This window comes from Ammospiza nelsoni, chromosome 3 (genome assembly GCF_027579445.1).
Source record: "Ammospiza nelsoni isolate bAmmNel1 chromosome 3, bAmmNel1.pri, whole genome shotgun sequence".
In the NCBI taxonomy this organism is placed as follows: Eukaryota; Metazoa; Chordata; class Aves; order Passeriformes; family Passerellidae; genus Ammospiza; species Ammospiza nelsoni.
Genome location: NC_080635.1, coordinates 56,042,536 through 56,057,248, shown reverse-complemented (window position 1 = coordinate 56,057,248; position 14,713 = coordinate 56,042,536). Strand labels below are relative to the sequence as shown.

Genomic DNA, 14,713 nt, shown 5'->3' with positions numbered 1-14,713 from the left:
GTGTTGATAACACATTAATGTTATAGCTGCTGCTGAGCAGTCACTGAACAGTATCAAGGATTTCTCTGTTTCTCACACTGTCTGGTCAGTGGGCTGGCTGGGGGTGCATAAGAAGTTGTGAGGAGACACATCTGGGACCACAACTCACCAAAGGGATATTCCCTACATTATGACATTGGGATCAGCAATAAAAGCTGCAGAAGAAAAAGGAAGGATGGAGGTTGAGATTTGTAGCATCTGTTTCCTCAAGTCACTGTAAGATGTGATGGACCATGGCTTTCCAGGACATGGCTGAACTGATGGGAAGCTGTGAATGAATTTTTTGTTTTGTTTTACTTGTGCACACAACTTTGCTTTATCAATTAAACTCCTTATCTCAATGGAAGAGTTTTGTCACTTTCACTTTTCTGATTCTCTTCTCCATCCTGCTGCTGAGTAAGCATCTGCCTGGGGCTAAGCTACCTACAAGGATTATCCCATAACAGTAGAGAAGTCCTTCAAATAGTTGTTATCTTTAAGAAAGATATATTAGAGAAAAATAACTTTTAAAAGGGTTTTAATAAGATGTACCAAATAATTTCTCAAATTTTTTGCTCTTAACAAGTGTCTGTTAAGCAAAATTATATTTCCCCAAACAAAGGTATGAATATTTGCCTATGCTGTTGTGTAAACAGAAGACTTAATGGCTATTCTGATTTTAACATGGGGTAGAACAGAAAAAAACAAGTCTCACAGGATTCACAAAAGACATTTTCAGAATTCTAATGATTTATTTGAATATAGGAACTACTGAACTAGCTCTTTGAACAGAAGGAAGGGAACATTTTTTAATAAAATCTGCACATACTTCTACCACTTCTGTGAATGGTGAACAAGTTGAGGCAATAAATGGTCAGAGATGTAAGAGCTATCAGCAGTCACATACAGATGGAAAAACTGAAGAAAATTCTAACATTGCCTTCCCAATTAATGAATCTAGCAACATTTCCAGACAGGTATCTCTTGAGAAATTAATATTATTCAAATACAAAGACCTGTGGAACTAGGGAAAGAATGTAATTACATTAGGTCCAGAGAACCTGTTACAATTGTTGATTAGGCTTTTCCATTACAGAGAACTACCCTAGAGAATTAATTAGTTAGAATCCCCTATATATGAGAGAATAATGAAGTTAGTTACTTTTTAAAAGTTATTATTAAATTTGGCATCACAATCAATGACTTAATTTTAACTGAGGTTCTCAAACATTTCATACTGCATTTTTCAAAGTTTTGTCCCATCTTTCCTCTAATGGAGTTTCTACCACAGAAACTTAGAAATTAAAGCTGTAAAATACTTATTGCATCACATTTTCTCTCTTTTTGATTTTAGCAACATGAGTGATGTAACTGTTCCTTTGATCACTTATTTTACTTAATCTTGAAAACTAGCTAACAGGATTTCTCCATGGTCTATCTAATTTACTTTGCAAAGAAAAATCCCAACCTCAAGCCCTGAAAAACCCTGAAAGACAGTAAAAACAATTAATAGAGCAGTTGAAGGTACATCCTAAGTTTTTAATCAATAATTACTCTAATGTAAGTTTAATGTGCATAAGCTGTTTACATATATAATGGTACTGCCTTCTAAGGACTGGAGGCACTCCAAGGGTCACAAGGCTTCAAACTAGAGTATTATTGTCAAATTTAAGATTTCTTCAGTTGCAGCATGCTTTAAAAATGAAATCAGTTGTCATTAAGTTTTAGAAAGGGATATTTTATTGAATACTATTAACATTATTTTATTGAATACTATTAACATTATATGAATATTATTAATATTCTAGCATGCAAGGCAAAAGCCAACCCTAGCTGTACATGCACAATGATGGGCTTTATTTTCATTCAGGAAAGAGATGTTGTATTCAGGGTGGATAATTCCATGAAAACATCATCTCTGGGGCTGTTAAAAAATAAGCAGAGTGCTAGGAATTAGTAACAAAACTCAAGAGCAAACACATAATATGGTGCATCCATGTCTCAACAACACAGATCTAGTCACACATCTCAGACAGGAAATAGTATAGAATAAGCAGGTATATAGTGAGCATAAGGTACATGAGCAAATAGGACAGATGAGGATAAATCACGGTCTGGGTCAGTTTCTGTATCACAGAGATTAAAATAGAGAAGACTGAGGAAGACAAAACAGGTGAAGGAAGGTATGAGAGAGCTCCGTAAAATCTTGACCATCCTGGGAATGATTAGTCACTGTTCTTCACATAAGAAAAAGGAAGCATCAAATAAAATTAATTTCTAGTAGGTTAACACAAATAAAAGGGAGTACACAGGCCCTCTTAGGAATTTATTGCTAGAGGAAACCCTGGGTGCCAAAATTTTAGATGAGTTTAGAAAGTCGCTTCAGAAAATGTTTTGCCAAATTAAGGAAAGAAAATTCCACCAAGGTCTATAAACCACACAAAAAGGAACTCTGGGCCAGGAAATTCCTAAATTGCAGATTCACAGTAGCTGTGAGGTGTTTTACTGTGGGTAGCTTGAGGAGGTGCATATCTACTTGTTTTATCCTTATCTTGTGGTATCTGATAAAGATCACTTCCTGAAATAGCACACAGGTAAATGAATCTCTGGACTGTAAGAGCATAGCTGACATTGTGCCCTTGTCCCAGAGCAGAAAGAAAAGTGACAAAACACCCTCTCTTTGCTTCCTGTTTAATACACTTCCACCTATTTCTCAATATGGATTGAACATATTGCAAAGTTTCTTGGTAAAACATGAGCTCTGGCTCATCCTTGCTCTCAATACACTCTGCCTTCAGGTGAAACTGGAAATAACAGCCAAGGCAGGTCCCCCCTGCCACTGCCTCCAGGATGTGGCAGTATCTTGGAAAAAAACCTATCCCTAGTGCATATATACTGGTAAGTATTTTTAAACATACTGAAGCAAATAGCCTCAGGTTTTAGACTGGGGCCAGATGGGTGATTGAAGTGAAAATAACACAGATACACAGAGGAATGGTGACTTCAAAACACTGAATTGTCTGGTTAATAGGATGCACAGGCTCTGAACAGTACTGAATGTCATTTACCTTATATTTCAATACTGTGTTCATAAAAATAAGAAATAAAGATCTGATGCATCTCAAGACACTGAGAATTTAAAGCTATTTTTGGAACTGACTTTAAATCTTTGACTTTACAAGTGAACACTTTGTTGAGGAAAGGACAAGCAGCCACTAAAATTAGGCCACTAGGAATTTAAGCCTCATGTTTTCAGATTTACAGAATTTATATTATTATTTATATTATTATAAATTATTTATAATTTATAATGATATAAATTATAAATTTATATTATTTATATTATTAATATAACAGGATACCACATATTCACATTTATGACCATCTCCCTTTTATTCTCCTGAATGCAGAGAACTGCACTATCAGAAGTACAAGCAGAACAAACTGTTTTGAATGCAAGCTATAAAATATTCATTATTGAGTCTCTCACTCACAAATACATGTTTTACAACCGAAATTTTCTCATTTAGTTATGGCTTAAGTAGGATAAATATAGCTTGAATTTACTATCCTTTCCTCTTCCCCATCACAAGATGTCCAACCAAATCAGGGAATATTTAAATCAAATTTTTAAGTGAAAAATTAAACTGTGTCTCCTCTCCCAGAAGTTAACAGGTTCTCAGTGCTTTCCATTCTCATTGTTTACCTGTGGCAGATATGGAAGCAAATATACTACAGGACATACCATGAACAGCTGCAGCAACAGCACCAACAAAAGCAACATGTGTTGTTGGGCCTTTGGTTTCCAGGTGCTTGAGACACAGCTGACGTTCCTTCATTTTGTGACTGCTGCCTCTTTCTCATGTCAGCTACTTCAGTGCCCAAGTGGCTATAAGAACACAGACATAAGAGATGTACAGAATTACTACAGACCGTCATAAATTACATTCACATTTCTACAGCAATGCCTGATGCAACTGCTTCTCACAGCACATGGCAACAAAAGCATGTGACCATCACCTGAGCCAGCCAAGGAATAGCTCCAGTGTGTTGAAAGCAGTTTCCAGAAGAGCACATCTCAGTGGCACTCTTAGGCTCCTGGGCTGCTGAATAGAGCCCATCCTTACTGCTTAGGCTGCACTCAAAGAGCTCTTTATTATCAGTGTTTCTAACAGCAAGCCATACAGCTTTTGTAGCACTTGGGAGAGACTGCCTTGTTCCTCACCATAGGACTATCACAGCTGTTTCCATTGTGCTAAATATACAGCTAAAAATACAGCAGGATGGTTATTCATCTTCAACATGAGTTGGAAACTGATTTTTTTTTTACTTTTGACTTTAGTCTATGATGGACCATTGAAATTGATGTACGTGATCTTATATTGAGGGCAGCTGTCTGGTAAGGGCCAAGATTTTCATATGACATAACAGAGAGGTTTGTTACTTAAGAGTTATTCTTGGTAAATAAAATGAATAGTAAATATGTATTTATAAAATACTTTTCCAACTTTGAGACTATTTTGTCAAAGATCTTTTCTCAAAAGATCTTTTCTCAAAGTCACAGATCTTTGCTCATTGCCAGTTTTTCCTAGATTTTACTAGGCCAAGATTTTTTTCCTTCCAGTGACTTAAAATATGCAGCTGGAAGTAGTATACCATGCATTATCTAGTCTTACAAAGAAGTTAAACATTTACTGATAAATTACATTAATTAGGAAGGTTTAGATGTCAGGATCCTTCTAATTACTCACATCTTTCTACAACAACTTTAAGTTTCCCAGAGTAATAGCAAATACAAACATACAAATTAGAGTAAAATTTGGTACCTTTGCCTTTGCAAAAGTGCTAACAGATTACTGTGGGGAGGAGCTTGGTTTAAAACAGAAGCAGGTAGAGATGGCCTGGTGTGAGCAGCATGCACTGTGCTCCATACTCCCAGGGCATCCTGCTACAACCAGGGGTGCTGGGGAAAGGTAAAATCTGATTGATTTGTCACCTGGGTACACCATGCACAGACAAATAAGAGACATGCCACTTCTACATGCACTCAAGCAGCAGCTGTGAGAGTTATCATTTACATGGTTGCTAAAACTCCCGAGGCTTTTATTCTGCAATATAGTGTCCTTCTAGACAGCTTACAGACAACCACACACAGCAAGGATACTAAGCTTCAGAACTCAAACCCATGCTCTAAAACTCAAGAAACTCAAGGTTGGTGGTTATTTTGGCTTCTTACATAGCTACCTTTTCCATGTATACTGTCACTGAGGAGAATCAAGTAATTTCTGTAGTGTTTGGTCAAATCAAACAATGAAAAGCCATGCAACTATCACTGGTAGTTGCACCTGCTTATGCCATTGATATGACTTATGGTTTATAGCTGCTCTTGAAAATTAAAATGACATGCAAACAAAAACCACACCTTTTTTTTTTTTCATGTCAAATGCAAACCACTGGGGTTAAAAAGGGATGCTCTGGTGTAACTCAATAACTGCCCATGTTTTTTCAATAGATAGGAAGGAAGGGAAATTGTTGAAGCATAATATGTAGCTCAGAGAGTAAGTGACGGTATGAAGTCCTTTTCTCCAAATTACAATGCAGAACTTCTGCTGACTGTGCATGATGCATTTAAATTATTTCATAGATAGCTGTGTCATGCTGTGAAATGGTATTTTTTTCAGCAAGTGCAATGACTGTGGTTAAAGGAATTAAAGCCAGATATTTGCAAATGGAATGTTTGTTTCTTTTAAGTAAGATAGTGATTCTAGAAATATTTGTACAACAACAACAACAAAAAAAAAACCAAACAAAATGTATTAGTTTCAGAAGCCAGTAAGTCATCCATATTTAAGGATTGTTTGCCTATAATCCCATTCATTCCACCTGTGTACCTGAAGTCAAGCATTTTTTTCACCATTTTAGCTACATATATATATAACATGTACTATGGATAGAATATGTGGCACTATAAATACAGGGGACAGGATGAAGGTTATCCATTCAGACATGATGATGACCACTGGTGACTTTGATGTAGTTTCACAAAAACTTTACCACACCACAAGATGCTGCTGCCACTAAAATAAATAACCCTCTCCCTTTTCTCCTGCACAGCTCACAGTCACTCATTCCCTTCTCTGCGTTGGAAGCAGCATTTGTACAGGGACCAGGTGAATTTGATAAAAGAATAGCCATCACTGAAATTTAATCTAGAGGGAGAAGAAAAAAAAATAGATTTAACTTGCTTCAAGTGACTTTCTCATTTACCTCGAGAACTTGGACAGGGCAGGGGAGAAAACTGAACATCAGGCAGCAAAAAGAATGTGGGGACCACTTTCTTCCATTCCTGCTCACACTGTCAGCAAGTGATGATGAAATGGGTGGGAATTATGCAGCTGCAGAAAGGTAAAATCTGCAACTGCAGTTCCCAACACACAGAATATGGCAGAGAGGGACAGTCAGAAGTGGGGTTTTACAGGAGTGTTTTACACCTTTGATCCTGACCAGCAACCTCAACTACTGAAAAGTCTCCAGCATTCATCTTTTGGTATTAACTACCATGGCAAACTGTTTCAGAGGTTTGCAAGTTTGGTAGGACACAGAATTGTGAGGAAATATGGCTCTCCATTGTAGAGCATTTCAGGAGAAATTACTTCCTCCAAGGTTGCTCAGAGCCTGTCTAGCCAGTCTTTAGAATAGAACGGCTTGTTTGCTATGTCATAACAACTCTGGAGTATGGGGAGGCACATAATCCATATCCTTTCTGGCCATGCACTATTTGGTGAAGGAAGAGGGCAGTCCTTCATTGCAGGTAAAGTTACATTTATCTATTTAGGCTGTATTTGAAAAATAAAAAGAAACAGATAAAAGAAAGAAAGAAAAGAACCACAGAGTCAGAATCATAGAATGGGTTGGAAGGGACCTGAAAGATCATCTGGTTCCAATCTCCCTGCCATGGGCAGGGACACCTTCCACTAGGCCAGGTTTCTCAATGCCCCATCCAACCTGACCTTGAATGCTGCCAGGGATGGATGGGGCAGCCACAATTTCTCTTGGCAACTTTTTCCAGTGCCTCACTGCCCTCACAGTAAAGAATTCTTTTCCTGAGGAAGGAAGGAAAAAAGGAAGAAAGAGCAAGCAACATCCCCCAGTCCTGTATGTATATCCAAGGAGATTCCGGCTCCAGCAGAATAAAGCATTAATTGCAATGCCAGTGAAGTGCTATGATGGGATACATTCTGAAATGGGTTGTAAACATGGATATTATATAGTGGGACTATCCTTAGCTGCCAAATATAATGGGGAAAGATCTTATTGCCACAGTGGGAAAAAGTTGTATTTAATCCAATTCAGATTCTCTCCTTTCCACAGCTGACATTGGTGTTCACTCTGAACCTTGCTGTGTCTCATGGTCCAAAAAAAATGATTTTGCTTGGCATGACTGGTGTTCTGCCCAATAAAAGCAGGAGGCTGAAACTCCAAGCAATGGGACAGTGTTCTCAGTAAACAACCGAAGTGTTCACTGGCTCAACCAGTGGCTGAAGTCAAAGTCTTCAGCCCTATTCTTCTGCTTGTGTTACTTTCTCTCAGAGAGATTTAAGCTGAAATTTATAATATGAAAAACCCACTCTGTGAATCAAACCTATTACATTTACTGAGGATGTAGTTGGATGGCTGTAAACTTCAGTTTCATGCTTATTTTGGTTGGATTTCATGTTTCATGTTTTATTTGCAAATACCAGATGTCATCTACGCAAAACAGTAATTGATTCCATTAGATTATTTAGGAAGCAGAAGCAGGAATATCTTAATTCTTGGCTATATTTAGAGACTGAGCAGACAGAGGGTTTATTTTTGGTGCCTTGGTCCAAGGCATAAAAAGAAATTTAGAATCTTTGATTCAGCAAGTGACTCCGATGAAATGAACAATTTTTCTGGAGTGTGAAAGTTAGTACATAATTATGAAGGACTAGAATGTTGTGCAGTGATTCTGAGTAGACCTTATAGAATAACAGTACAAATAATACACACTGTCTCCAAGATCTCAGTTTACCTTTTAGCTTTTTCACCACTTTCACTCTTCCTGAGACCCTCTAGCTTGGCAAAAGTACTGAGTAGTTGGTTAAGGTGAGCCTTTTGTCCAATGAACAGTTTTTCTCCTTGGTATACTACATATGATCTCTCAGACTATCACAGGTATCAATTTCTTCTGCTGGTTTTGCATCTGGCTCTTTGCCTCCATTTGGTGGCATGGTTTACTAACTGTGTTATGATTTCTGTTTGTACTGATAGGAAATAGAAATAGTATTTGAGCTGGTTGGACTGACTCATTCTCTTGGGAGTAGGTTGGTATTATGGACCTCTGAACAATCCCACAATCATGGAGGACTTCATTTTGCATAACATCTGCTGGCCCTGCTCTGTAGCTGAGGAAAGGAGCCCAAGGGTAGAGCAACTGTTTTTTATACCAGTTATGAGACAGATAGCTATTATAAGCTGCAGAGTAAGGAAGTCTGTGAAAGCCTTCAAACTTCCAGTGTTGGAAGATTATGAATATTATAAAACCCTTAGAAATTTGGAGTAAGCTTTCCTATTAGTTCTGAAACCAATAGCACAAGGATCTATTCCTGTGTTTAGATAGTGTAAATACCACTTATTTCACTGGGTTCCCAGGAGTAATTATTACAGAAAACCCCTTGTGTGCAGAGAACTGTCTTGGGAAGGCTGCTCAAAAGAAATAACTGATGGAAGAATTATTTGGTTTATTACATTACTACCTGGGAAGCCATATTGAATACAGACTACAGTCCCTTCAAATTCCACAGAGTAACTCTAGAAAATGAAAAAAAAGGCAATTTCGCAATTGTTACACTTCCCCAACTCTCTACCTCCTGTAGGATTTGTGCTAACTTTTAGATAGGTTTTAAAGTGTTTTTCCCAGCAATTCTCAAGGTATTGGACATGGCAATAAACAGAAGTTGCACCATTTCAATCATTTAATTTGATGTCTCTCTTCTGATGAAAAGTTTTTTTTTCTTTTTTTCCCCCCTTTCCTCAAAAGGCTGTCATTACAGTACTGAATTTTCTGAAGTTTTGGCACTGTCCCATCTGGCCCTCTTTGCTTGTTTTGGAGCCTTCCCTTGCACATGACCCCCCTGCAATATTTTCTGTCCCCCTCTTAGCATTGTGAAGGCATTCCCCGGAGAAGCTCCTGAGCTATGAAATCAGAGAAAAATCTTGTAACTCCACAGGGGGTTGAGAAGAGTTTCTATCCTTTCCTGTGTTCTGGAACCATTGTCTAAAAGCTGTTTTGGAAGAGAGAGATCATATAAGGATGAGGATAAACACGTACCATTTTATACAGCAAAGAAGTGGCATTTTGTCTTTTTTTGCAGGTAGGACACATAATGGCTGAAATTTCGGGGCAGAATTGGTGCAGAATCAGCTAGAGCAATCTGTCTTTTTTCAAACTTTGCAATAGGCAAGCAAGATCACCTTGCAAAAGAAAGGTGCACTAGATGACTTAAGGATACAGAGGGTGATTTACTCTGCAGGCAAGAAACTTAGCCCTTAAAATATCTCTTTTTTTGTGATCTGTCACATCAGTACTCCCACATTGCTTTTCTTCTTCTGACTTTGAAAATAAAGGGCCAAAACCTCAACTGTGTAGCTTAAATTCATACTTTATACTAGTTTATTTCAAACCCAGATATGATTCTATCGATCTCTTAACCATACTTGTTTTCACTGTCTTTACTGGCATTCACTCGATTCCTAACAAGGATTGTTTTTAAGTTTAGGGGTTTTGAAAGCCTTTAAAACCTAAGATTAAGGTAGACAATATCCGTTTAAGACCCCATCCAGGCTTCACCGTAAGAACTAAAATGTACACTGAGGAAGACTTTGTATCCTGTGGATTCAAGACTTCAAACTACCACTTTAGAATATATTCCATATATTTGGAAAATCTCAATGTTTATTAGAATAGAGTTACATTAACACCTTATTAAATATTTTTAATGAGTTGTTTGGGGATAATTGGATGACCTTTATAAGATTTTGATTGGTTTGTTTGGTTGCTTGGGTTTTAGTAAAAGAGTCAGCAAGAGAGTGACAAAGATAACCCTGAAATACTGTTGCTTTTATTTTTTTTCTCAAATAGTCAGGGTTTTTTTCAGTAGTCAGTCAATTTTCAATGTATAGACCACTTTTTAACTTGAAACACTAAACAAAAACCTTCAGAGAATGCTACAATGTGGCACATCTAATGATCTGTGATGTCCTATTTGTTTTAAAGGCAGTATGATATACTGTTTGGAATCCATAGTGCTTTTTAAGAACAGATTTCCTAGAGTAACAGAACTATGCAACACAGTCTGAATACAGCTGCCAGTTAAATAATATCACTGATTGCAATGCAAAGACAGCCCTAACACAACATCGATTTTTTATTTGTGCTGTCTTCATTCATCTGGAGGAATGTTTTAAAGGTACCTCAAGCTAAATGAAGACAGACCACAAGATTTTAACAGATGTCTCTGAGCTACAAAAAGATTTCCATACTCCCCTCGCAATGCTGAGTGAGCACAAAATCAAGACAGCAGTACTATAGGCATCCTTTTGGGTGCTGCTGACCACTTAACAGCCATCATACAGCAATGGCATTCATGCTATTCACTCTGCACAAGAGAAACCTCAACATGGTTTCTTTAATAAATCCTGAAAGTCATTCACTACTTCACAAATAAATTCATACAAAGTAATGGATGGAAAAGAAGAAATCTACCAGAAGAAGTGCAACTGTGAGTTATCTTGAACTTTTGACATCCTAGGTTTTGAATACCTGTTGGCTCAGAGAACAAGTTATTGCACCTACTGACTTTTGCTTTTGGAGAACTGAGGACTCGAATGTCTACTGCAAAATACCTTGCTCTTCTATTAGTTACTGAAGCTCAACAAAAAAATTTCAAGGCACATGATTTATTACTGCCATACAGACATCTTTCTCCTGTCAGGTCTTCTGACTTGGAGATGTAGGACTCTAGTTTCTAAAGTCTTCTGCAGCAAGCCCTGAGAAGGTCATAAAGTGGAAATTCTATCCATTATAGGATAGGATAAAAAGAAAATAAAATCTAGTGGAAAACTGGCAAAAAGTGTTCAGACATTAAATGTTTTATTTAGGGTAGAACACTCCTATACAAATATTCATTCAAATTGAAACTGTGCAATTTGGCTGAACACTACGAAATCCTTGTCTTTTTTACAGTAATATTCTTTTTAGACTTTCCCATACTTCTGTACTCAAAAAGGATGTCTGAGATTTCTTTTTATTATGTTATGGGAACTTGGTATCCTGAAGAAGCCTTGCTTAAATCTTCGCGTCATCAAGTAAATATGCATTTGTGCTTCTGAATCAGACATTACTGTTCAGCAACAAAACATTAAACCTGACAGTAATGCATTATTGAAAAGTTTGAGATGACTGCATGTGGTTTTTAAGAAGCTGCATTAAAATTATGATTTAAAGCACTTTACAGTCTTCGGGAACATTTTATAAAAAGCAAAATATAAAACTCATCAGGAAGCCTTTTATTTATTTTTAAGTGCATTGTTTTTATTCATATTTGTGTTTGAAAAACATCTAAGAATCCTGTTTACATGACATCTATATTCCTATTCATTATAGCTAGCATGGCTTCCACTGACTTACACACATAACACTTTAGAAAGCTGAGAAGATAATTTCCTTACAGTGGGGAAATACAAACCTTGACATATTGCTGAAAATAAGTGCTTTGTTAAAGTCTCTGACATTTCTCAGAAAGAGGACACTAAGAAGACACTTGAGAACCCAGAGAGCTTTATTTTATGCATTAGCATTGTAATTTCTAAATAAGTTTTCTTGTGCTCAAAGCCTTTTGTCTGTATAAAAAGCCAGCTGTCATCTGGGGGTTTTGTGAACTGCAAAGACTCTGCACAAATTTCTGCAGAAATTTAAGAAAAAATTCATAGACACAGCACAAGAATTTGTAGCCAACATAGGCTAAAAAGATTTGCAGGTGTGATCCAAGTGTCAAACAAGCTTTATTTTTGGTGAACTACTTTTTCTGCAGATAAGACCATTCTGGAGAATTTTCATCTGCAGAAATGGCAACTTTTAATCAGATAAGTGCACATAAATTTTGTTTATGGTGCATATGCTACGAAGGGTTGAAAGACAAAGGAAAGGATTAGGAAAATTGTTTTAATGTGAGAAGAGCTTTTCTGAAAGCACACTGGACATGGTTCTAGTCTCTGAAATGACAGAATCCATATTTTCACTGTAAGATGAAGACTTGCATCCTCTACTTCAAAGGCCCTTTATTTTTTCAATTTCCTTTTCAAAATGAAAGACTCAAATTTAAACAGAAGGAGCTTCAAAAAGGCTTCCTGACTATAGGCTTTTTGAAATAACTCAATAATTGGTAGTCATTCTGATTTTAGTTACACTGACTGACTTTTGAGATATCTTCTGACATTATCTCTGTGTGTTCCAGTCCTCCTTTCCTCAGCCACCCTCAAAAGGAAAAAAATATAAAATACAATAATAAGTATAAACAAAATTAAGAGAATAGTATGGTGTAGAGAAGGTATTTGGTTAATATGGTATGACAGAGGGAGAGGAGAAGGTGGAAGGAAGCAGCAACAGCCTAAAGTTTTTCTGATGGCTTGGAACAGTGGGAGAAGGTGAATGCAAGCACTACACTCAGATAGGCTGGTCAAGGTGCCATGTTCTGCTCACGTTACAGTTTTTATGAACTTCATGGCCATAGAACTAAAGAAATACTTGTCCTTGGCAGAGAGTGGCCAGGCTGGTGCACACCCCCCTGTAATGAATCTCCACTTCTCTCCCACAAGTTGTGCTACTTCTGTTAAACTCATAGCAAGCTCCTGGTACTTTTGTAGACAGTGCTGATGCTTGCTGGTCTGAGGAAGTGAGAGAAGACCAGTTCTACTCTGTGCAAGGGATGTGCTCTTTTCCACCATGCTGGCACATGGTATTAGAACCAGATACTGTCACCATGCTTGGAGAAGGGTTTTTTGCCTGAAGTCCTGTATTTCTATGGTCTGAATCTTTCACTGTACTGGCTTGTCCTGTGTTTAATGCTACTTTGTTCACCTGCATGTTGCACATAGCAACTCATTTCTCCATCTGCTGATACTAAGCATCACATCCTTCACGGTCAGTCACATGTGAGGGTTTCCCACTTATAAAAATAATGTGGCTCTTTTCTTAAGTAGCAGAATGGTTCATGGATGTATGGATGTGCTGCAGTGGGCACTGTGGACACAGAGGTCCTCAAGGCTTTGTTACAGCCTCTAATTGGTGCTCTCCCTTCCCCAGGCTCTGTGTCCCTTACAGCTGGTTTTGAGACATGGCTGGGGCTTCACCAGTGCAGAGGGAACTGGGAGACTGATCCAGCCACCAGCACAGGACAGTCAGGAGGAGTTATCAGGGGCTCTTTTATAACTTTCTTCCATTCTGCAAGTTAACAAGAAAAACTGGCATGAAATAAAACCAACAGCTGACTAGAGTAGGAAAATGGGAAGACAATGAAAAAATAAGGATGGAAGACAAAACCCATGAATTTACCTGACTAAATATTGGGTTAGAACCATTTTGGAGCTAGAAATTAGAGTGGATGTCTGAGACATCACACAAACTATATGGCTTGAAAAACCACTCTTATAATGGGAGGCTTTTTTAATATATAGAAGAACAGGCACAGCTTTCAGCTACTTTGTGTTCTGAACTATGTTTATATGTTAACAGAGTGAACATTTCAGCAACAACATTTATGTGGTCAAATACATAAAACCTCTGCCTAGATCTCATGGAAAAGACAAGCCATGCCCCATGCCCAACACATCTCTGTGTGGTGGAAGCCACCAGTCAAGGCCCTGAAGCTGTTTGCAATCTAAAGTTCTCTGACAGCAGAAAAAAAAACCACCACAGGTTTTTTCAAAATTACCGCACTGTGCTCTTCAAGCTTTGATTTGTACTCACCTGCAACAACCCAGGGCAGTGGTACAGGCTGCACTCAGCCAGTAGTGCAATATGCAATATGGTACTATAATATACAATATGCTCTATATGGCACAATATGCACTCAAGCCTGTTCTTTTCCATGGCCTCCATCCCTCTTCTGAGGTCACGTTCTTTACCTGGTTAAGGTGTCTGCCAGCTCTGCTGTGAAACTGATAACCTGCAGAGCAATATAGCAGGCCTGTCTAATGCTGCTGCAGCAAGACTCACTACAACTCACTAGGCAGCACAGAAAGTAAAAACAGATTTGTGGAGAAAAAACCAAATTCAGACTTCCAGATAAAATCCCCTTGCCATTATAAGAGCATTTGAGAACTTACTGTCTTTTCAGTGAGAGAAAGCAAGTTTCCTTTCTCTTGTCCTCATTTTATCCCTTCTCTGGCTGGAAGGATTCCCTTGCAGAAAGCTGCAGCCTCCTTTGTGCACCTCACCACCTGAGCATCTGCCTCAGCTGCCTGAATCCTCACTAGTGTCTTGTTTGTTAGCTTGCCTGGAAGAATGGGTTTCTCCAGAGCCACTCACTGGTGAACACTAGGAGCACAGCCTCCCTCCCCTAAACACAGAGGTATGGTGCAAGTGTGAAGTAAAAAGACATGAAGTCTAAATTAT

The 14,713-nt window shown here is 38.0% G+C and overlaps 1 protein-coding gene across 3 annotated transcripts in view; it reads right to left on the bottom strand.

Moving 5' to 3' along the window:
• RGS17 (regulator of G protein signaling 17) overlaps nt 1-14,713 on the bottom strand; it is a 69,722-nt gene that overhangs the window by 26,285 nt on the left and 28,724 nt on the right. For all 3 annotated transcript variants that reach the window (XM_059469277.1, XM_059469279.1, XM_059469278.1), the window contains exon 2: nt 3,764-3,907. In XM_059469277.1, coding sequence (XP_059325260.1) covers nt 3,764-3,882 — 119 coding nt within the window. In that variant the 5' untranslated portion in view covers nt 3,883-3,907. The remainder of the gene's footprint in view (nt 1-3,763; nt 3,908-14,713) is intronic.